This window comes from Xiphophorus couchianus, chromosome 5 (genome assembly GCF_001444195.1).
Source record: "Xiphophorus couchianus chromosome 5, X_couchianus-1.0, whole genome shotgun sequence".
In the NCBI taxonomy this organism is placed as follows: domain Eukaryota; kingdom Metazoa; phylum Chordata; class Actinopteri; order Cyprinodontiformes; family Poeciliidae; genus Xiphophorus; species Xiphophorus couchianus.
In genome coordinates this window covers 27,941,408-27,963,873 of record NC_040232.1, presented here as the reverse complement: position 1 = coordinate 27,963,873, position 22,466 = coordinate 27,941,408, and the positions used below count along the sequence as shown (strand labels likewise).

The window sequence follows — 22,466 nt, the reverse complement described above, 5'->3', positions numbered from 1 at the left end:
AGAATTGATTTAGATTCTGTTCAAGTTACCTTTTCCTGTCATGAACTGACTAAATAAAGAGATCACATTGTGACAAAGAGGATTTTAAAATCGAAACCAGACCTTGGATTTACAGGTTGAGCTGGATCGAACCAACTCAGAGGTGAAGGTTCATTCAGTCATTTCTTAGTGTTGGTACTTAATTAACATCTTTCTCTCCAGCACATTTGATTATTTTCACTTGCTAGTATTGGTTTAAAGTAGTTGATAATATGGGTGCCCACATTTAGTAAACATTTTTGCAATTATTTATCATGTTTATTCTTTGCTTTTTACTTTCGTTTGATTGCAAGGAGCAACAGGAGTTCTTTGGGTTGAAAAGTGCTGGAGCAAAAACATAAGCTAGTTCCTTCAAAGTAACAAAAGGACGCATATTTCCTTCACTTCTTCATGTGAGATGAAGCATAATATTTCTGAGGTAAAACCAAGAAATGCTTGGTAGTCATGGAAAACCATCCTAGGCTGGAATACCTGCTCACAGCTGCCAGATGTTAGTCGACTCCAAGCAGCAGATGTGAAGCAGTTCTCAAAAACAAGTTATAAAACTCAGAGTTCAAGGAACCACAGGGATGATAAATCTTCAAGGATTAAAAAAAAATGTACAGTAAAAGTTTGTAAAAAGAAATTACACCCCTGCTAATGTAGCCTTTTTCTGACTTAATAAGTGAGGTTTCCCTGGTCACGTTTTCAACACGGTGCATGAAGAGGCCTATCATTTTATAACATCACATAATAAAGTCCAAAAAAGAAAGTAAACATGACAAATTTTATTTACACATAGAATAGACTCAAGAGAAAAGGATGCGTGCAGCCTTAACAACCTGTTTGTTTTTGAAATCTCAGTAGAAAAGGACTGCTAGCCGGCTACTAGCGAAGCCTCTTATCAAAACCGTTAATGTTACTCTGAGCTTTCACTGTATGTTGCTTAGAAATTACCAAAAACATTGAAAAAATATAAATATGTGACATAATTCAATATCTTTTACATACATTTTAAATTGAAAAAGCAGAAAAACCTTAAAGAAGTTATTCAACAGAAAACATAATTGATCCAAGAGATGTACTGTTATTTTTTTTTTTTTAAACAACTTGGGAATATTCTGCAATGACATCACGCTACCTTCTGCAAAAAAAAAAAAAAGAAAACAAATTGACAGAAAATTTCATTCATACATAGGTTTAAAATCAATTTGTTGTAAATGGATAAGAATCTGTTGTTTTTAGTATTCAGTATAAATGTGATTTAGATCAGAAAGTAGAAAACATACAAAATAAGAAATGTGATTTGCTCAAAAAAAAAAGAAAACTAATCTGAGCAGGAGGAGGAAGCTCTGAAACGAACCGTGTATGAAGCGTGGATGTTCACTGAGTGGGTTACACCGAGCCGCCTCGTTCTCACGGCTCATGTCTGCCCTCCCATGGACAAAAAGGGAACAAGTTTTCTTTTTTCTATTTTTTTTTTTTTAAATTGACATAAAGACATTGTTCCTTTGTGGAGTCTGGGGAACATTTGTCAGTTCATACAGCCACCGGATGGACGAGTGCTGGAGCAGGTGGAGAAGAAGGAGAAGAAGGAGCCTCTTTGCCTTTGTAGCCCAGAGACAGGATGTGTTTCTGCAGGTGTGTGATCCACTTCTCTTGAACAGACAGAGGCCCGTGAAACACTTCATCGCAGAACCTGGACGGCAGGACAAGTGGGAGTGAACAATATTTCCATCAATATGTCATTTATTTAAAGAAAACCTTTTCTTACTCACCTGCATTTGAGGGAGTAGATTTTACCCACCAGTTTGACCAGTGGAGTCAGAGGCGGCTTCGGCAGCAGAGCAGGGATGCTGCCGGTCCGAGACGGCTGCCGGGAGTGAGAGTGGCGATTTTCATCCCCCGAGGAGACTCCGTGTTGGGGGGCGTGTACCCCTGAAACCAGGAGGAATTACATGAACAAAAAAGAAAAAAAAGGAAACAGCATTAAGCTCTTTCTGGACCTGGCCTTTCTCACCCCTCGCTGTTCGGATGCTGTGATCCTTCCTGCTTGCTTTGTGCTCAGGGTGGTGCAGAGACGAGTTGTGGCTGCTGCTCGGCGAAGCGTCAGAATTCATAGACGTCGAAGCCAAAGAAGAAGATCTCTGAGACTAAAAGAAGAGAAGTCAACGTTAAATAGACCTTGGTTCGTTTGTCTTCAAAGTCCGGTTAGATTGGGGAGGTGTGAATGTGTAATCGAACTCTGCTGCGGCCCAAAAAAGTGAACTCTAATCCGACTACAAACTTGGGTCTCGGTTCAGTTAAAGTGAACTCTGGCGCAGTTCGAATTCATGTGTGAATGCCAAGCAGACCAGAGACACCGCTACAAAAGCAGGAAGCAGATTACAGCGCAGGGCATTCTGAGTAAGTAAGTACAACCAAAACCAAAGTGAGAGTCTAGCGTTAACGGGGGAAGTGGCTAATAATCTTTTTCTAAAGACAAATGATAAATAATACAATCTCTAAAATCTGATGGCATTCCAGTTTCGTGAAGAAGGAAGTTGTGCTTATGTCTTCTTCACTGGTTCTTGGTGCAGCGCCACCACAGGCGAGGAGGGGAACAGGCTTTTCAACTGGTTTGGTTCATTTTACACAGTCGGTGTGAAAGCAAACTGCATCAGCTGAAAATGTAACAAATGTTGCAATTTTGGCCTCCAATCAAACCGACTCTACCGGACTGTCAGGTGTGAAAAATCCCTTCCTGTTGCCAGACAGACAGAAAATTGAACACTAGGTTTAATTCGTTTTAATAAATGAATAAAAATAAATAAATATAATCGTTTAAAAACTGCATTTTGTACCAACTCAAATTATCTTTGTCAATTATGAAAGCGTATTTTAAGATCTCAAACAATAAAAGTGCGACAAAAAAACCTTAAAAAAGAAGAAAAAGACAATTTTTTATAGCTAGTGTATAAAACCATCCACTTCATTTACCCAGCATGTCTAAAAGAATGAATGCATTTATCACAGAGCTCACCTTCTTGATGTAAAGGTCTCCATAGCGATAGCGCCTGGTTATTTCTGCCACCTTGTTCGGGTCCCTTCGGATCAGTTCGCTCAGGGTTTCTATCGGCGACGTCGCTCCGTCCGCCTTCCACTCGTACAGACCCAGCTGTCGGAGGTGAGCCCGGCAGTGACTGGCCAGCGCCTTGCGGTTCTCAAAGTCGAACCCACAGAGTTCACAGGTGGCATCTGACACAAGCAGCAACACATTGGTCAGGTTTTATTTAAACAAAAAGACAAAAACAAAACGTGCTTTGGTTACAAATATTTAACAGCATGTTGAATACATCGTATCCAACATACGTCTTATGTGTATTTTGCTCAATACACATAAGATCAAATATTTCAAGTTTCTTTTGCTCTTCACTTTGATGATGAGTTACAGCACCGTACACAGAAATTCAGTTCCTCAGAGATTATGAAAATGACGTAAGAACAGATGCAGTTCTCCAGCAGAGAGTCACAGACAATTCATTACTAAATGGAAAGTTAAACAGAAGGAAAAAAGGTGTTAGGAAAAGTGACTCACCAATGTTTGAGACTGCAGATTTCCCATATGGCGTTTTGTCTTTCATTGAGTAGTCAACAGGCGTTGCTGCAGAGCTGGAAGCTCCTTCCCGGGGCGGAGGCTTCTCCTTAGGAGGCCTTTTGAAGCCCGGAGCACTCCACACCGCTTTACCCGCTGCCGAAGACCCGCTGTGTACCAGCTCTTTCTTTTCCTCACGCCGCAGCATGACCTCTTTTAGAAGGTCGATTGGGGAAGTTCTGATAGACCAGGTGAGGCCGAGCTGCCGGAGGTGAGCGCGGACGTGGCACGACAGCGCTTTCCGGGTGTCGAACAGCTGCCCGCAGAAGTCGCAGAGGACCGTCGGTGGAGACGGCAGGTCTGTGGAGCAGAGTCAGCTCATAGCGAGGTATTCACACTCCTTAGTTTTGTTTTGTTTTTTTACATTTTGTGAGCTTACAAAAACAATGTATGTTGTCAGGATTTTATGTGGCAGACCAACACAAAGAAGGGCATAGTTGTGAAAGGGAATTTAAAAATCTGAAAATGTGGTATTCTTTTTTGCTTGTTTTGTATTTTGCGGGTATGTCTACCAGCTGTGATGCTGTGAAATCTTTGTCTATTCTTCGTGAAAAAAAGACATCAAGTTCGGTCAGATTGGATGGATCTCTAACAGATTTTCTTCTGTCCATCCATTCCCATCTACTCTGACCATCTTGATAATCCCTGTTAATATGCCGTGTTAGTTTTTAACCAGACAACTTTTGTTTTTTTTAACGGTCTCTGAAAAACGATTCTTATTTGTGAAATCCATGACTTATAACATGGGATGCACCGATTGGCGTTTTCTGGTCAATCACAATCTTTAAAAAGCCTGACCTGCTGATTCCAACTTTGGTCGCTACCAATTTGTTTTGGTTTGAAAAGCTGCTAAATACAGCAACAAAGACTCTGTATTTGCTACTGTGAACAGATGCGGTCTGTCACTCTTTCAAAGCAGAGCAAAAGGCTGATTTTCAGAGGCAGATGAGATCGAAGGATAAGACAAATTTTTCAAGTATCAGTCCAAAATTAAGGAAATCGGGGCTGATTTACTGGTGCACCCCTATCTAAGTCTCCTCACAAATAAGCTGGGCAAACAGGGCTATAAGTGAGATTATTTCAATCAAGAAGACAACAGGAACTTTGTGATTTACCCGACTCTGGAGGTTTTGAGGAACTGGCCGCTGTAGGTGCCTTTTGCGTCAAAGAGCTGCTGTCGTTGGCTGCTGGCTTTGGTTCAACGGAAATCTCCATCTCCACCGGCTCTGGCTTTGGTTTCTTAAGAAGCGGATCCACAGCCAGTCGAAATCCCTTCTTCGCCTTCGGCGCCCTGTTGAGTGGCGGCTGAGGGGAGTGGGAGCTGGTGGAAGCGCTCGGAGAGAGACCCGTAGGGGTGAAGGAGGTCCTGGACAGGCTGGCAGCCGGAGACGGCATGGGGACAATGGGAGACGGAGGCGCCGAGGAAGAGCTGGCAGTGCTGGACATTTTCGGAAGATGCATTGGCTCCAACACGCCGCTGCTCACCAGCTCCTGCACGGCTTCGATGGCGGAGCTCTTCCCCACCAAGTCGTTCACTCCCATGTGTTTGAGATGGGAGCGCGCGTGGCTGCCCAGGCCCTTACGGTTCTCAAACTTCTCCCCGCAGAGGACACAAGTGCAGGTTTCAGACATCTTAGGCCGCTTGCTGACAGGCGACGTGGGCGGAGAGGTGAAATCAGAGGGACGCTTTGAGGAGGAGGAGGACTTGGAAGGGCTGCTTGATTTAAGCTCGTCCCGTCGCAGGCTGCTGATCGGCTCAAAGTTCTGCTCCTTCATGATCTGGTACAGATACTCGATGGGACCGCCCTGTATGTCGGCGTCGGGGATGCCGATCTGTCGGAGATGGGCACGAGCGTGACTAGAGAGGCCCTTGCGCGTCTCATACCAGCAGCCGCAGAGCTGGCAGACGTGGATCTCATTGTCTGTTTCTGAAGCTGTCAAAAATAATGAACGAAAAAAAAGGATAAAATTGTTACAAAACTATTTTTTTTAATCAAATATCTTTAATAAAATACTAAATACTACAAATATGATTTTTTAAAAAACTATTCCACCGCAGCTCTGTGTTTCACTCTGTTTCAGCTTCAACCCACCTAACGTAAGCGGAGCATCAGTTTCCAGCGGAGCCCACAGTGGCTTGGTGATCGTTTTTTGGTCTGACAGTGACGAGCTGCTGCCTTCAGTCGGCCTAGAAGAAGAGGGAGAGGATGGGAAAAAAGACGCTCCTGCCTCTTTAAGCTTGGCCGGAGATCCCTGAGTGGCCATGACCTTCGCCGCTGTCTTGGAGGAAGCATGAGCGTCCTCCGGAGGTACAGGCGTCTTTGGCTCCTGCTGGGATGCTTTCTTAGGCGGCAACGGTGGAGACACAGATGGGGCGACATCTGGTTTGAGGTCTTTGTCTTTCTCCTGAATGAGCTGGTAGAGCAGCTCTATGGGAGCCCCGCTGTTTTCTGACACGGTCACGCCGAGCTGACGCAGATGGAGGCGAGCGTGGCTCGAGAGGCCCCGTCGTGTCTCAAAGAAGGCCCCGCACACCTCACACACTACGGGTCCCGAGTTAGCTGCAGAGACATTGAAGTCAAAGAAAGACTGTGAACACGGAGTGGAAAGGAAAATATGGAGAGAACAACAAGTATGACAACACAAACAGTGATCAACACATAATATGATAGGCATTAGTATGTTAAAAAACAAACAAACTCTGTCTATATCAAAAACAGAACTGTAATCATATTCAAATGTTTCTTTTTTATTGTCATGCTTTTAAATTTTCTGGCTTTATACATAGGATTTTGCATATGTCATCAATATAATGGTTTGTTATTTAAAATTACTATTACCACTTGACCGCTCAATAGTTTTTGGACATTTTGTTTAGAAAAAACTGTGTTTTTAAAAAAGATTTTTATGCTGTCTCAATTGAACAAAGTTGATCCCCCCCCCCCCCGCCCAATACCTGTTCAGTGAAGCTTTAGGGATGTGACATATTGTATAAAGTGGGGCAATAATTCACTCATATTTAGCTCTTCGTAGCTACTTGAAAGTGAACTATCGCAATTTTATTACTGGTAAACTTACCTTGAGAGTCCATTTACACTGAATAAAGCCGGCGGTTTATTTGAGAGGAGGATTTGTCTTCTTGTTGAGTCCTTAGAAATCATATCAAATAAAAGAAATAAATAACAGAAATGATTTCTGTTAACAATAAATCAAACATTTCGTCATATTATACTTTGACAGAAACAACGCGACACAACTAACATATCGTGTGAAATCTGACCATTCAAAAACGTCCTAATGGCAGTTATCGTTCGTAACAATATCGACTTATTTTCTAATTTTGTTGCTCTAATTTGAACCGATTGCACAAAAACATACAACGAAGTGAAAATTTCGTTTGTGTATTTTTTTAATAAAAGCTAACTTGAGCTACCTCTCTAGTCTTTTGTTTACATTTGCAATCCTAAGATTACCCGCATGTTATTAGCGCAGCCCCTCATTCAAGTGAAGCACCAATGAACTACAAATTATACACATCTGTAATTTCATCCAATCAATGGAACCATCAGCAACAACAAAATTACCTTGGACATTCAAGAAACCGCTCGGCACTTCACTCTATGAGCTAACCGGAAGTAGCATGGTACGCCGCTGGAACTGTTCTTTTCAAAATAAAAGTCACTATCTATCTATCTATCTATCTATCTATCTATCTATCTATCTATCTATCTATCTATCTATCTATCTATCTGTTTTTTGGGCATATTTACTTGATGTACATTTGAAATGTTACATTTTTAAATATAATAACCTAAAAAGTTGAGAAAACTATTTAATTTTTCCAGCCTAGTGGGTACCAGACAAAAATCCCATTTACTTCCCAGCCAGAGCAAAATTATCATTAGCCCTTTTGTTTATTAGTAAACATATTATTACATGTATTTATTGTTAGGCTTAATTTAGGAGTATCATTTTCCCCCCCGCTTTTTTCATCGACACTTTTGGATTTCAGCTTCACTTATATTTGCAAATCAAGTGTTTCCTAAACGTGTCGCCACAACTTATTATTTCGAAGTTAAATTATCTTCGATTCGTGGAAACGTCAAAAGTCAAAAAGAAGTGTAAGCTGGGGTCTCAAACTCCATGCTTTTATATTGAAAGCGCCTCGTTTGTACTTCCGGAGGTCACAGCTGTCCTGGAGTACTTTTTGCGCAGAATCTCCCTCCTTGGATCCTCTTGTCTTCAGCAAGCCGTAGACCTCCGTAGCCAAGTTTTCCACAGCCCTGCGAAACTAAGGTGAGCGCGGAATATAAAGTTTGCGTCTTTAGTTGAATGTCATTTTAGGAGTGTCTGCATAGTTTCAGGGAAATGTTTGTCCTCTAAGGAAAGAGGAGCGCAGTAGACGGAGCTAAGAATAAGCTAAGCCAGAAGCAGGCAGGCAGGCAGGCAGGCGGTCCGGGTTCACTGCTCCCTCCTCCTCTTCCTCCTCCAAGAGTTTCTGGCTCTTTCTTTGTTCCTGAAGCGCAGCTTCCTGCTCACACTGGTCGGGTCTGTGCTTGTTTATCGACTTTATTGTTGAAACTAATTTAAATGCGAGGCTTTCTGCAACATTAAACTGGTGAAATCCTCTGCATTAATATTTTACTAAAACACCAAAGTGACGCAGAAAGGGATTTTTTATTCATTTCTAAATGAAAGCAACAGCAAAGGAATTGCTAAATGCAGTGTTCTTATTTGGTACACTGCAGAATATCAAATAAGAAAAAAAATTTTGAAGTGCGCATTTTGCATAATCATTATATTAGCGGTAATTATTAAATAATTTGAAACGTGTTAAACGTCACGTTAACGCTGCAGGTAATATGAAGCTTATTGTTTCAGCTTCACATCAAAATAATTTATCCTGCATTAGGTATCTCCATTCTTGGCTTGTGCCGATCATGGTTACATAAGCATAAAAGGCCATTGTTCCCTACTGGCAGACCGTGACTTGCATGTGACCTCCAGCAGGTGTTTGAAAGGAGGCTAATGTTAAGACGTTGCTTTTAAACCAAAGAGAGTTATCTTTCAAATGCCATGTGTTACATGCATGTGTTTTTTTTCTTCCAACCATATATTACCCAACTGTCTAGTTTCCTTCTCGGTTTAGATGTTCATTCTGGTGTTTTTAATGCTTTTAAGTATTTGTCTCCCTCAGTTATTCACCACCATGTCTTCTGGAAACGCTCAGATTGGCAAGCCTGCGCCAGAGTTCAAGGCCACAGCTGTGGTAGATGGCCAGTTCAAGGAAATCAAGCTGTCTGACTACAAAGGTGTCTTTTTTTTTTTTTTTTTTTAAATCCCTGGGGAAAAAAATAAACAGTGTATGCTCTGGTTTTAAATGCTCAGAGTTTTAAAACCAGAGTTTTTCAACTCTGGTTTAAAAATGCTTAAGCCAGAGTTTAAACATTTTTGTGTCCCCCCCCAGGGAAGTACGTGGTCGTCTTCTTCTACCCCTTGGACTTTACCTTCGTGTGCCCGACTGAGATCATTGCCTTCAGCGACAGAGCAGAGGACTTCCGTCGTATTAGCTGTGAAGTCATCGGCTGCTCCATTGACTCTCATTTCACCCACTTGGCATGGTAAGAGGTTCTTGGGTAAAGTACTTGTACATAGCTATTTTGTTCCCCAACTCAACAAAAGATAATGTTTTTAAAAACTTTTAAAATCAAATTGGAGTGTCAGGGATCAAAGCTTCCTGCTGTTTTAAGCCACAAATTAAATTACAGTAAAAGTTTCATCAGGCTGTCTAGGTACTGAAGTTTGTGTAATATCTGCTCCATATGGAGGGAACTCTGGCCTAAGAAGAACCCACCCTGCTCTATCTGCTGCCCTGCTGCCTTTCTGCAGCTTCTGATAAGAGTTTTAATAACGGCCTTCAATTCGTCTCACTCCTTCTAGAAGGAAAGGAGGTGTTGCACAACTTGCCTGATCTTCTGTTTATATTAACGCCTCCCTCCTCCACAAAAATAATTGAAACCATTTCAACTCTTGTGTTGCTTACTTCAGCTGCTGAGTTGCTTTTTGTTGGATTTCTGCTTTTCCCCCTAAAGTCAACTTACAGAAATGTTGCCTCCTGACTTGTTGCTGCTATAGCAAACGGCTACTTTGTGCTTTCTGAAACAAAACTTGATGTGGCAGTCATTAAGTGTAGCCAGGGATCATTTTCTTCAGAATATGCACATTACATATGTATGTATAAATGTGTTTTCCTCCACCTCTTCAGGATCAACACACCAAGGAAAGAAGGAGGGCTGGGTGCCATGAAGATCCCCCTTGTTGCAGATCTCACAAAATCCATTTCCAGAGACTACGGCGTGTTGAAGGAGGATGAAGGCATTGCATACAGGTCAGTTCGACCCCCTAGATTAAAGTTTTAGATTTTTTTATTATTTTTGGGTGGTTAAAAAAACACATTTTTTCTAAAGATGAAACATGATGTTTAATATATTTTGCTAATCCTGGGGTGTCATTTTGTTCTCTCAGGGGTTTGTTTGTGATTGACTGTAAGGGAACCTTGAGGCAGATCACCATCAACGACTTGCCTGTGGGTCGCTCTGTGGATGAGACCCTGCGTCTGGTGCAAGCCTTCCAGCACACTGACAAACACGGAGAGGGTACGTTGATCCAGTTTGCTCATCCAAATTATTATACACACAAGCTAAATGCTGACCTTTGAAAAATGCTATTTTATTAAAGGTTTCTATGTGGAGAGATGCATGAAGATCTCCCATGCTAGATCATCAAATTAACTTTAGATCTGCAAATTCATGCTTTACTACTGGAATCACATATTCTGTGCAATAATCTGGTGCAGTGACTTCATGATGCACAGCAACAAAACCACAAAGCCCATGAGGCAGAGCAGTAAACCTCAAATTAATTCTGCTCCTCAAGCCTGCCTGTTGTATTAGAGTTTAAAACTAACATAAAATTAATCTTGTTGCCTTGACCATGCCAAGCTTCAAGCTCTTATTTACCACAATACGGTTTTATACACAGGAAACCTGTGGTCAGTCACTGTAGTAAGTCTACTGAATATGTTCTGAGAAAAGCCATTGAACTTGGGTAACACAGAAGCAGACAAGGCTATATTTAACCAAAGTCATTAAGTGGGTTAAATATGAGCTTTTGGTAATCTTGGATCTGAAATGATATTATAACTGTGTTCAGATTTTTTGACTATTTTTGCTGTTCTTTAAACAGTAACACTGGTAGAACAGTGTGACATTGCAATATCAATGTTTGAGATATTGCTCCAACTAATACAATCCACACTATATATAGATTTATAGTTGCTGGTACTTTCTAAGATGATGATTGGGGAAACAAACATGACGAGAAATGGTCAGAAAAATTTGGGTTCTAAATATAATCCCAATATTCAGCAACAATATCATAGTTTAATCTTTTCCTTATATTGGGCAACAAGCAGATTTGGCTGGTGATTAAGAGATGAGCTCAGGTAACAAGGAGGATGCAAACCTGCTGTTCACAGCAGAGCTGCGTTTTTGGGAGTGACGGGTGGCAATTCTTTAGTTTCCTGACTGGAAATATTTCCTTATAGCATAAAACTGTATTTCATTTGAGTGAGGGGAGGGCGGTAGTATCTTTCTTTCAGCCAGCAAGATTGTAGCTCTTTACCCAACTGCATGGTGGGGATCTTGGTAGTTGTAAAGCAAAGTTTTTATTTTATTATTTAAAATAATAGTTATCTTAAAAAATAAATATTTAAAAATGGCTTGGCTTTTTAAGTTTTTTTTTTCCTTTTAGGTGAAAACTTGGAGCATGTGTTTATGTACAAAAAGTAAGACAAAATTCAAGAAATGGGAACAAGTTTATTGATGAAGCAATTTTAAAAAAGTACTAAAAGTAGATTCTGCCCAGTTTAAATGTTTTCGCTGATGTAATTCATGTTTTTATAATGATGCAAAAGCTGTGACCCACTTTGCGATACATGCGGGGGTTTGTTGGAGTTACTTTACACAACGGTAAAATACTTGCTACCCAATCATTTTCACAGGCTCCTCTGACACTATAAAGAGCAGCGACTGGAGATGTAAGGAAATAAAGGGAGACTATTGCACAAAACCAAATAATACACTGAAGTTTTACAAACATTTACCGCATCTGAACATGTACTGCACATATTTGTCAAAAAGAACGTAATGAAACTGAAGTAGCTATCTGCCTTCATAGCTTAACCTTAACTAGCACCGATATTGGCTTATCCTCTTGGACATTCACCCGTGTACTTTGTCCTGAGATAACATAGTTTATCAACCACCTCTGACACTTGAAGTAAACTTTATCCCTTTTCTATCTCTGCACAGTTTGTCCCGCCGGCTGGAAGCCTGGGAGCGACACAATCATCCCCGACGTGGAGAAGAGCAAAGCCTTCTTCTCCAAGCAGTAAATCCCAAGGTCTTCTGTCCAGCAGATTGTTCATGAGTACAGCACTTGTTTTTTGGATTGGAGGTTTCCCTGTGAACTACTACAGATCTCACCTATTAGAACAAACTTATCAACTTCCTCTACAAGTATCATCCTTGTCTGTTTAGGCTGCAGTTGATGGGATAACCTTTTAGTCTCACGCACTGAAACTATAGTTTAGTTTTGCTCCCTTTTTTTTTGTTTTTCAAAAAAGTGATATTTTTCCTTGCTGTCATTTGCTACCATCTCTATTAAAACTGTGGAAGAACACTGTCTGCTCTGTGCAAATAAATGTTTTGAATCTCAATTCATTAATGACCTCTAGGTGGCAGCAAAACTCTAAATCCGACTTTGAGACTCTAATCTGTGAGGGTTTTTTTGTTTTTCTTTTTCTTCTGTTCTTGGACCTGAGGCAGTTGAACAGCTTTGCCTGGCAGAAGATCACAGTACGTCACAAAGCTGCCAAGTCTTGGTTAATATTGGAGTTATTGTGGTGGTTGACTCAGCACAACAATCAGCTGTTGCCAAATGGCTCCAGTTCCTGTTAGGAAAGATTGGATAGTTGAATATATATTTATGTCTATATTTAATTTAAAATTGAGCAGAAATGTTATCCTAAATTTTAGTCATTTTGACTGAAACCATAATATTATGTCTAAAAGTACTCCAACTTAGTAAACATCTTGAATAATCACTTTGGTAAATGACTGAAAATTGGACATTCAAAACAAGTGTGTGTAAATATGCATGCTGAATTTTATTTAAAAGGAAAACCTGTAAATATTTAACCATTTCAGTTGTGTACCATTAGTACTTTACGTTTTTTTTTTTTAATGTGTTAAATCTAACCTTTGGAGAAGGTTATTATTCTAGTAAGGATTGGTCTCATTTCATTCATTTATTTTACTCATGTCTTGACTAATTAAGTTGTAAAAGTTTTAAAATAATTACGGTAAGTGAAAAATATTCAAGATTCTTTTGTTGGGTGTTTATCTGCTGCCTGAATTGATATATTCCAAAGGAAAATTTAATCTAGTGGCCTTTCCTCCAAATATAGGTGACTTAATTTTGACCCCTTTTATTTCTTTCGATTATTTCCACCAGCTTTTTCCTGGCAAGTTTTATAACTGAATAAATGTAGCATTAGCCTATTATTAGTTGCTTTTTCTTAATACTGGTGCTTTCAAATGTTTGTTTTTTTTTCATATTTAAATAATGATGCTAGGGCCCACTTTAAAAGCATTAATACCCTTCAAATTTGACGTTTTTCATATCAAGTCTTTCCGCCAGCTTTTCTTTCCGACTACTTTTTAACTTGAACGTCATTACGGCATGTTTTCATGGAACTTTTTTTCTCTTTCCTGAGCTGTTGATCACAAGGCTTGTTTTGGGAAACCAAAAGCAGAATGAGGGGAAACTCCCTTCACTAGAATAAACTCATTGACAAACCTCTCTCTCGGCTGTGGTGTGAAGGGGAGAGCGCAGCCTCTGCCTGGCAATGTAGGAGGGAGTTCCCGGAAACCTTGTCGCGATATGACGTCCGCACGCAACATTTGCCATATATGGGTTTACGCACATACGTCAATAAGGAGGGGAGGGGGGAAAAAGTCCTACGCTGGGACGTTTTGGCAACTTCTGGTGTAAACTTCTGATCAGTGACAACAGTGTGGTTATATTTACGAGAAATACGACCGTGTTTTTCAAAAAACAGACATTTATAAGCAGCATGGTATTTTAATTACATGTTTTCTTTTACTTAAATATTATCGTACAAGTAAAAAAGAAAAGAAAAAAAATAACAGAAATACAAATAACTTATACACTTAAAAAGCATCACAAAGGGCGAACAAAAAAATGTAAACAGGGAAAAGCCAAGACGACACTTTTAAAAACGCGTTCAAAAATGCCCCTAAGTGTTTCTTGTAGGCTGATTGTAGGATTTCTTGTCTGGCCTTTTTAAAGCCACATACGTTTCAGTTCTCATCCACTCAGCGTATAAAGTCTTATGTTTTTCAGTGCAGTTTTTGTGTCCAGTGTTCATTAAAAAGTGCATAATTTCTTCAGTAAGACTTCACTTTCGGCGCTAGCATGAGCTGGCAGCCACTGCTCACATGAGTCATGACTTTCTGTTTGAGCTGGGCCACCTGTTCCCGCAGCAGAGAGGCCGTGTTCGACAGTCCGGCGTTGTCCGTTTTCAACACCTTCACCTTGTCCTCCAACCGGGCGATGCGCTCCAGTTTGCGCCTCCGACACTTGGAAGCTGCCAGCCGGTTCCTCAGCCGCTTGCGCTCCGCCTTGATCCTCTCCTGGTTCTCCAGGTCGATTGGGGACATCGGCGGGGAGCTGTTGTCGCTGCTCTGCATGTCGGGGACCGTTTGGGGCTCCTCCTTCAAGCCCCCGAAGCGCTGCGAGTGGACGCCGGCTCCGGCCAGAGAGTGCTGGAAGTGGTGCGACCCGTGCGCCACAGCCTGGGGATGCTGGTGGTACTGGTGGTGCGGCAGGTAGCTGATGGTTGTGGACGGGTAGCTGGCCGTGGAGGCCAGGCTGGGGTTCGTGGTGCAGCTGCTCAGGGTCGTGTACTCCAGCGGTTCCGTCTGCATAGAGTGGGCGAACACGGCGCCCGGAGCCGGACACGAGAGCCCACCGGTGCCGATGGAGACGTTTGGAGGCGCCATCTGGTTCATCTTGTGCAGATCGTCCAGGGCTTTGACGAAGCCTTCTGCGAACACCTCCTGGTCCTCTGTGATGCCGCGGTTGTAGAGGTACTGTGCGGGGGTCGGCGTAGTGATGACCCCGTTGCTGCTCTGGATGATGAGCCGCTCGAGTTCAGGCGAAGCGAGCTTCAGCGAGCCCACGTCCGCGGTGCCCGCCGGGTAGAAATCACTGTCTGCGCGCAGGTGCTGTGTCTTGAAGCTCGGGTTCCGATATGAATCGGAGAAGTTCAAGTTCATATTCTGCTTTAGCAGCTTGTAGTCTGGCAGGGCAGCGCCTGGATGGCCATAAGCAGAGAGAAACGAGTCGTCATAAAAAGGCTGTTCCATTATTGTGGACATATTGTGTGTTTTTTTCTTTAAAAAAAAAAAAAAAAAAAAACGACAGTCAAATACAAGAGTGCGCTGCAAACGATGCTGCTGTGTCCCAAATGTGCCAATCTCCAGCGCAAAGTCCCGCTGTATTTATTAATGCTACGAAAAACAGCAAAACTTCCAAAACATGGGAACTGTACTGTACCAAGTCGTCGGTTTGTACCTTTAGATGAATTCAAAGCGGAGTCCAGAGATTTATTCAGATGTTTTCATTCCTCTTCTTCTCTCTGTAAGTCCTAACTTGTCCTCAGTTTCCTTATTACTGGCAGCGGCCGAGGCGCTCCTCTGCTTTTAAAGCGCGTCTCAAGAGGAGCCCGCTGATTGGCTGCTGCGTTAGAGGTCCCGCCTACCGTCGAGAGATTGACATTGACGTTGTTGCCAGTAATCCAAGGCCATAAACAAGACAAGGGGAAACTCGGTGCAGGTAAACAGACGACTCTTGAGTTAAATCCACATTTATGTATTTTCTTTTAAAGAAAAGTGATTTAGAAAGTATCAAGATTTAAAATAAAAAATAAAAGTCAGCGATGGAGCCCGATGTATCATTAAGTGATCAGCTGTTCTAAAGCAACCAGTTTTCCTCTAGCCCATGGATATATAGTCTGGCGCTGAGTCATGCGATCCAAACTGATACGGACCGCTCCATATTTGGGTATCCTGAGCACCAGTTCCTCCCTGCCTGGAGCAGGAAGTCAATCCCATCCTGGCCCGCTTCCAGCTCCTGACATCGCTGTGGGAGGAGGAGAATGTAATTCTGCTCTCTTCCAGCCAGAGGACAAGGAGAAGATGGGTAACTGTCAAACATGCCCAAAAGTATCTGGCAACGACTTGGTATATGACAGAGTATTTAAAAAGCCCCTGTTTTATTGAGTTTTGGCTACCTAGTTTAAAAAAAAAACACAAAACAAAGAGGAAATCTGGTTGTGTCTTATAAATTTATGTTTTTCTTTATTGTAGCTTGAGGCATTCCTGGATTAGTGAACTCATGACACAACTGCTTAGGTATTTGTGACGGAAGACATGTTCCCTGAACTGAACACCTGTTTGATAGACAGACATTTTGTCTTGCCTGTATGGTAATGAACTCTGATTCAGTGCCCAGAGGGCCACACACCCACACTCCTTTAACTTTCCAATTTTTCCAGCATTCATGTCATATTTGTAAGGCTGTATAGATTTGACTGCATTTCTTGCTCCAACTCTATTCTCAAAACTTGAATGAGCTCTTATTGCCGTTTCAGACAGACGGTAATGACTTAAGTTTTGGACCCACATATGACATAACTACACTATCAAAATGAACCTGTTCTCATCTCTGCTTTGTTTATTTATGTCGGAAGTGTCTTGTTGTGTGACAATCATTGCAAAATTCCCTTAAGTAACACCGCAGGTTTTTCAGAGAAGTTCTGTAACCTTAAGCTATATTTTTAAGGTATCTGATAACAAAGCACAACTACACGGCATACAGTGCCTTGTAAAAGCACACGTAATTCATTAACTCTTTTACATTCCCAACTCCAAACGTCAGTTTATTTTTGCCTGGATTTGATGTAATAAAGTTACATGCAGTAGCGGAAATTTGCAAAGGAAAAAGACGTATTACAAAGAAAAACCATCCAAATCCATAGAACAAATATATTCAGCCCCTCTTGGTCATTTCATTTTATTACAATGGCTGCTGCAAGTCTTTTTCAGGCTCATGTCTCAGAAACTGATATGCATAAGTTTGGTCAAGAAATAAACATAAATGTTTCTTAGCATATTTTTTTCATGTAGGAAATAAATTTCAATTTGCAAATGAACGCTTTAAATTTAATTTTGTAAATCTCTATGTTTGACAAAGTATTTAACCCTTTCTTTCAATCACAGGTGTAACAGGATTCGTTTTTATCTGTAGGTACAGCCATCAAATGCAAATTCATAGAAATTCTCAGAGCCAGCATGAGTCACAATACTGAGCAACAGAAGCTGAAAATGTGAATCTTTTATTTTCTTGTATGGGATGAACTCCAGAAATACCCGATCCTCTGCGTTTCTTATGGTGCAGCGTGGAAGCAGTTCTAAAATTCCAGGTAAACGTTAGATAACGTGATGACATCACTGTGGCATAATTGGGCTTGTATCAGATTTCGTTCAACACCTCCAGAGCTTCACATGTCGTTTTGTCACAGGCTGAGTAATAGCGCGTTAATTTTTATGTGTAAAATTGGATTTGTGACGCTCCAGAGTCCATCTTAAGGCTACCTTGTCATTATTAGTTGTCATGCAGCCCTTACATTGTTTACACTCCCTCTAGGGTGACACAATAACTATTCACTGATCTAATATCCTGGATTCAGTAACAATATTCAACCTCATACTGTAACGCTAACTTTTTCCACTTTTTGTCCTATTCCAACCTCACACTTCATCATATCATGTAATAAATGATATAGGATAAACCAATCAGGGGACAAACCAATAGTGAACACTGGAATGGCTCACATCATGGGTGCCCAGACTATTTGCCACATGTGTCAAAATTTCTAACATATTTCTTTATGCAGACAACATCTTTCAAAGCACTAGCAGGTCAGAAAAAAAAATCTATTTAATTCTTACTATTTTACCCACTCAATCTAATAATCAGTTAAACAAATCTGATTTTAGGAACAGGATTGTAGTTCCAAAACCTCAAATGTTTGCCACAAGATATTTGTCCTTCCTTGGGTCCCACTTTGAGCACCGTATAAGAGTAAGGGTGGCCCAGTCAAAGTACAGACCTAAATCCAATTGAGAATTTGTGGCTGCTCTTGGAGTGTGACTTTCAGCCCGAGCCATTGTGAAAAGAACAATTGGCAAAAATCTGTCTCTAGGTGTAGAAACTGGTAGAAACATACTGTAGGTAGAAGACGTGTAACTTCATTGGCAACAAAAGATGTAAAGCATGGAGTCATCGGGTCTTAATGCAGATAAACAACACCTGCAAAAGTCACTTCTCCCTTCTGCTCTGCATACATGGACTATTTTGTGTTGGTCTGCCACAGAATATCTTCATAAAATACACTGAAGTTTGTGGTTGTAATGTGGCAAAAAAAAAGCTGAAAAGCTTAAGCAGCATATAGCTTTGCAAGGCAACGTTTTTTCTTTCTTTTTTTTTGTGAAAGTATGTCTGATGCAACTTTGGCCAGAGCTTTCAGCATCCTTCCCCTCCCTGCGGGAGTCTAAGGTTAGGGCAACAGTCACACAGTGGTCAGCTCGGGCCAGCCTCCTCCCATTGAAACCTCGGTCAGATGTGATGGTTCTCCTGTCAGGGAAGATAAGCACCAGGGGAAACAGAAAAACAGAAGTCGTTTAAGGGAAATGGACTGAAGTCACTGGTCAGTTCCAGTTTCAGCGTGACCTCATCTCTAAAGGTCATAAAAGTCATGATCATTTTGAGGAATATCTCATCGCGTTATCAATTATGATTTATTTTTATTTTTTTCCTTTAATGATCCAATAATGAAACATTTGAATAAACGTGACTTCTTCTCTGAGATCCTAATCGGTGCTGCAGCTGTAAACCATTTTTATCTTTGTTCACTTGAGCATAATTACATACAGCTATGGGCAAAAATTCAGAGAAGCAGGGTGCAAGCACCTCATACAAGCAATTCTGTCACTTTCTTTGAACACGGCTATGATTCACATTGACAGATAAGACCACGGAGAACAAAGAAGCAGCAGAATGAGAGAAAAAAAAACCCATGAAAGTAGCAAAGGAGAGTGTAGGTACAATCAGGCGCAGTGGAGCCGACAGCGCCTGCGGCTGAGTCTTTTAAAGACACTTTTTGTGTTCCTTAATGGCCATTAGCACATTGTGGTAAGACAGAAAGGCCTCTGGCTGAGCCTGGAGGAGAGACTGAAGGCAGGTGAGCCGAGTGAGGCAGGAGCCCGAAGCTGCACCTCAGAGGAAATTAACTGTTTTTATCACTTTTCTGCTACATGGATGCATCATTAAAAGAATAGAAAGTCTGTAATGTGAGCTCCAAATCAGCATTGGTTTAATCATGAGTCATACTTTCAATTGTTATTATCATTTTTTTCTTACCAAGAAATTTCTGAATCATCAACAGATAACTACAAGCAACTTGTCCGTAGCTTATGTGTGAAGAGAAGGTCAAAATGTCGAATTGTGAAATATTTCCCACCACTACAGCTTGACTTCTAAAGAAGTGGTCTTGTGAAAAAGTATTTTCCCCCTTTCCAATGTATTTTCTGTCACACTTAAATATTTTAAAAAGCAAACACATTTTGTTAGCACGGATAGATAAGCTGAGTGTTTTCAAATAGTAATTTCATTTATTTCAGAAAACAATCCGTGGACTGGACAGAGAAAATTTAACATTTTGGAGGCTGTTCTGTCATGCTGTATGTGCCACAAAATCTAACAAGTCAGAAAAACATCATTTTAACAACAGACAACAATGGTGTTAGCGTGATGCTTCGCTACTGCGTCAGGAGTAGCAGTGATGGTTGCTGTTATCCAGAAAATCCTGAAGGAGATTGCCCGGATATCGGTTTGTAACCTTATGGTCAACTCTACTTGGGTTATGCAGGAAAACGATGATCTGAAGCACATCAGCAAGGTGACATAAAGAAAAAAAATGGAGGTTTTATAGTGGCCTAGTTAAGGTTTGAACCTAAAACTGTCTATTTATGCTGAAAAGACTTTCCTGTGGTGAAAAGAAACCAATTCTGCAAAGAAAAGTGGGTCAAATTCTTCCATGGTGACTCAAAAAACTGCTTTCCAGTCACTGCAGAGGCTTGATGGCAGATGATGCCACCAAAGATGGCACAACCAGTTACCAGGTTCAGGTAGATCTTAAATCATTATTTGAAAGCTGCGTTTTGTATTTAGTTTGGGGAAAAGAAACAGTTGTGACACACATACACACACACACAAAAATCAAGGATGCTGAGGATGCTGCGTTCTCCTGTCACCTTCTTTGCAAAACTTTGAGCAGAAAAGGACAAAACCAGAGAACGCCTCAGAGCTGCCGATGTTCGTTTGGGCCGACGTTAACTCTCTCCTCCCCTTCTAAGACACTTGTCGACTTCATTAAATGAACCAGAAGTAATGTCTCTCCTGTGTCTTTGGCAAGGTCTTCCACACTGGAAGCTCGATGACCTGGAAGTGGCCTGTAGTTGTGGTGAGTCAGGTAGAGGAGACGCTCGTCGGGGGCAAAAAGATGGCCGTTCCCTTAAGGAGAGGACAGCTCATTGCCTCATGCAAGCCCAAACACCGTTAAAGTCCTTTAAGACTGCGTCGATTAAATAAGAAGCAACCTTTAGAACGTGAGGAGAACCTCGTGTTCCCATCAGTCCCTTCTCCTCCTGCTTCCACCCCTTCGTCGTTAGCAGGACGCCCGTGGGAATTGAGCCGCCTTGTGCATCTAATCGTTTTAATGAAGACATCTTTTAATCAGTGCGTTCTCCGTCTGTAGCTTGCAGATAGTGCCAAGCAGCCTCGTAGCGACGAGAGACCTTTAGCACAAGACATGATGACTGCTGAGGCCAAATGAGCGTGGCAGGAAAAGACAGTTGGACCAAGCTGTTCCCTCGGGCTGACGGAACGCATATGGAGCTGTCCTTCCCACTTCCCCTCCGTCCACACAGATGCTTTATCTCCATGCCGTTCTGTAATAAGAAAAAAAATGTTAAAAAGCAGTGGGAAGTGGGGCAATTAAAGCTTATCTGATTTTACATGCTCATTTAATTTGTTAGTAGGGCCGGCTGTTTTGTCAGCCGCTTTGTTTTGAGTGAAGGACAAAACGATGATGATGGTGATGGTGCTAATTGAAAGCTTATGTAAGCCAGCACATAGCGTTGTCTCAGGAACATGAAACATCTACCGATTTGTTTGATAATCATTGAGGTTTGATGTAGATGATGCAAAATCCCATTAATGAACATCAGATGGGTTCATCAGAAGAAATCCTTAAACTTCTGCAGCTCAGAAGTCCCTGAAGCTGATTTCCTGTTTGACGCTTAGACCAACTGCGGTCAGTATTTGCTAACAACGTACGTCTAATGGAGTAATCAGAACTGTTGGTGATTCAGATTAAAAGATATTTATGGTAAACAGTGCATTGGAGAAGTATTTTCTTCTTTAATTACTGACTAAAACCTCAATGTATTTGATTATTGTGGAAGATAATTAAAAATAATGGATAGCTTCACAGCTACTGCACTTACATTCTGGGACACTAAAAAAAATGCCTTCTGGAAAATAAAAAATAATAATGATCCACATCATCCGGAAACCCCATCTGGAAACAGTGGTGGCATCATCATGCTGTGGGGGTTTATTTCAGAGTTGAGGGGAAGATAGATGGAGCTAAATACTGATCAATACTGGAAGAAAATCAGAAGCTGTAAAGGACAGAGTAAAAACCGCAGAATGGTTTAGATTGATTCCAATTAAAGTCTTAGATTGGCATCAATCTAAACCAGTGAAAGTCCAGAACTAAATCGTAATGATTATCTAAGCAAAATGTAAAAGTTGATGAGTGAGCTGGAGCTTTGTTGCTCTAGATTTGAAATGCACTCCACAAGACCTTCTGCTGTAATTGCAGTGAAAGGTGATAAAGTATCGACTCAGGGGAGCTGAAATACAAAGGCCATCTTCACATTTCAGCTTTTTTTACTAGTAATTTTCAAAACCATGTATTATTTTCATTTCAAGTCACTGTGCTGCATGTAACCCATAGATGCATTCAAGTCTTGTAATGAGACGAAAAAGGAAAATGTTTATCCTATGTTGACACACTGTATAGTTTATGCTAACCCATCTTTTCACCTTAAACAATACAAGCAAAGATTTATATAGTAATTCCTTTGAACAATAAGACCCTTATTGTATTGGGTAACAACCTGAAGCTGGTTTTTTATTATCTAGGTGTGTCAGTTCTTGTTCTGGCTACCACTGAGAGTCTGCTGCAGGAACTGTTGTGTTTTTATCTTCTGCTTTTTTTCTACTGTGTAATATTTGCTTCTAGGATTTACTTTAATCCATTCTTCCCACTATGAGTGAAATGAACTTAAGCCACATCCTTCAACACAAGCTCAGGGCCTGATCAATCTACCCAAAGGGATCATCAGATGCTTTTGACACTCTTTTCATGACTCATTGAAGGTTTTTGCACTTTGCTGAGTGAAAGCATGTCACAATGTCTTTCGTGGACTTCTCCACTTTATTTAACCAATGTGGTGTCAGTTTCCAAACATTAGCT

At 41.1% G+C, this 22,466-nt stretch overlaps 3 protein-coding genes across 3 annotated transcripts; 1 reads left to right on the top strand and 2 right to left on the bottom strand.

Annotated features, from left to right (window-relative positions):
- Positions 1-786: 786 nt before the first annotated feature.
- On the bottom strand, positions 787-7,318 carry wiza (WIZ zinc finger a). Its single transcript, XM_028017448.1, has 9 exons — positions 7,237-7,318; positions 6,731-6,801; positions 5,746-6,213; positions 4,768-5,586; positions 3,596-3,952; positions 3,041-3,255; positions 2,039-2,171; positions 1,797-1,956; positions 787-1,717 (listed from the first exon to the last, which is right to left on the bottom strand). Exons 2-9 carry the CDS (start codon positions 6,741-6,743, stop codon positions 1,558-1,560), a joined length of 2,325 nt encoding a protein of 774 aa, XP_027873249.1. The 5' UTR covers positions 6,744-6,801; positions 7,237-7,318; the 3' UTR covers positions 787-1,557.
- A 479-nt stretch (positions 7,319-7,797) lies between these two features.
- Positions 7,798-12,399, top strand: prdx2 (peroxiredoxin 2). The gene is made up of 6 exons (XM_028017450.1): positions 7,798-7,948; positions 8,850-8,964; positions 9,120-9,273; positions 9,918-10,040; positions 10,178-10,308; positions 12,025-12,399. The coding sequence occupies exons 2-6, from the start codon at positions 8,862-8,864 to the stop codon at positions 12,105-12,107; spliced, it is 594 nt and encodes a 197-aa protein (XP_027873251.1). The 5' UTR covers positions 7,798-7,948; positions 8,850-8,861; the 3' UTR covers positions 12,108-12,399.
- A 1,615-nt stretch (positions 12,400-14,014) lies between these two features.
- On the bottom strand, positions 14,015-15,780 carry LOC114144525 (transcription factor jun-B-like). The gene has a single exon (XM_028017449.1). It carries the CDS (start codon positions 15,175-15,177, stop codon positions 14,185-14,187), a length of 993 nt encoding a protein of 330 aa, XP_027873250.1. The 5' UTR covers positions 15,178-15,780; the 3' UTR covers positions 14,015-14,184.
- Between the last annotated feature and the right edge of the window lie 6,686 nt (positions 15,781-22,466).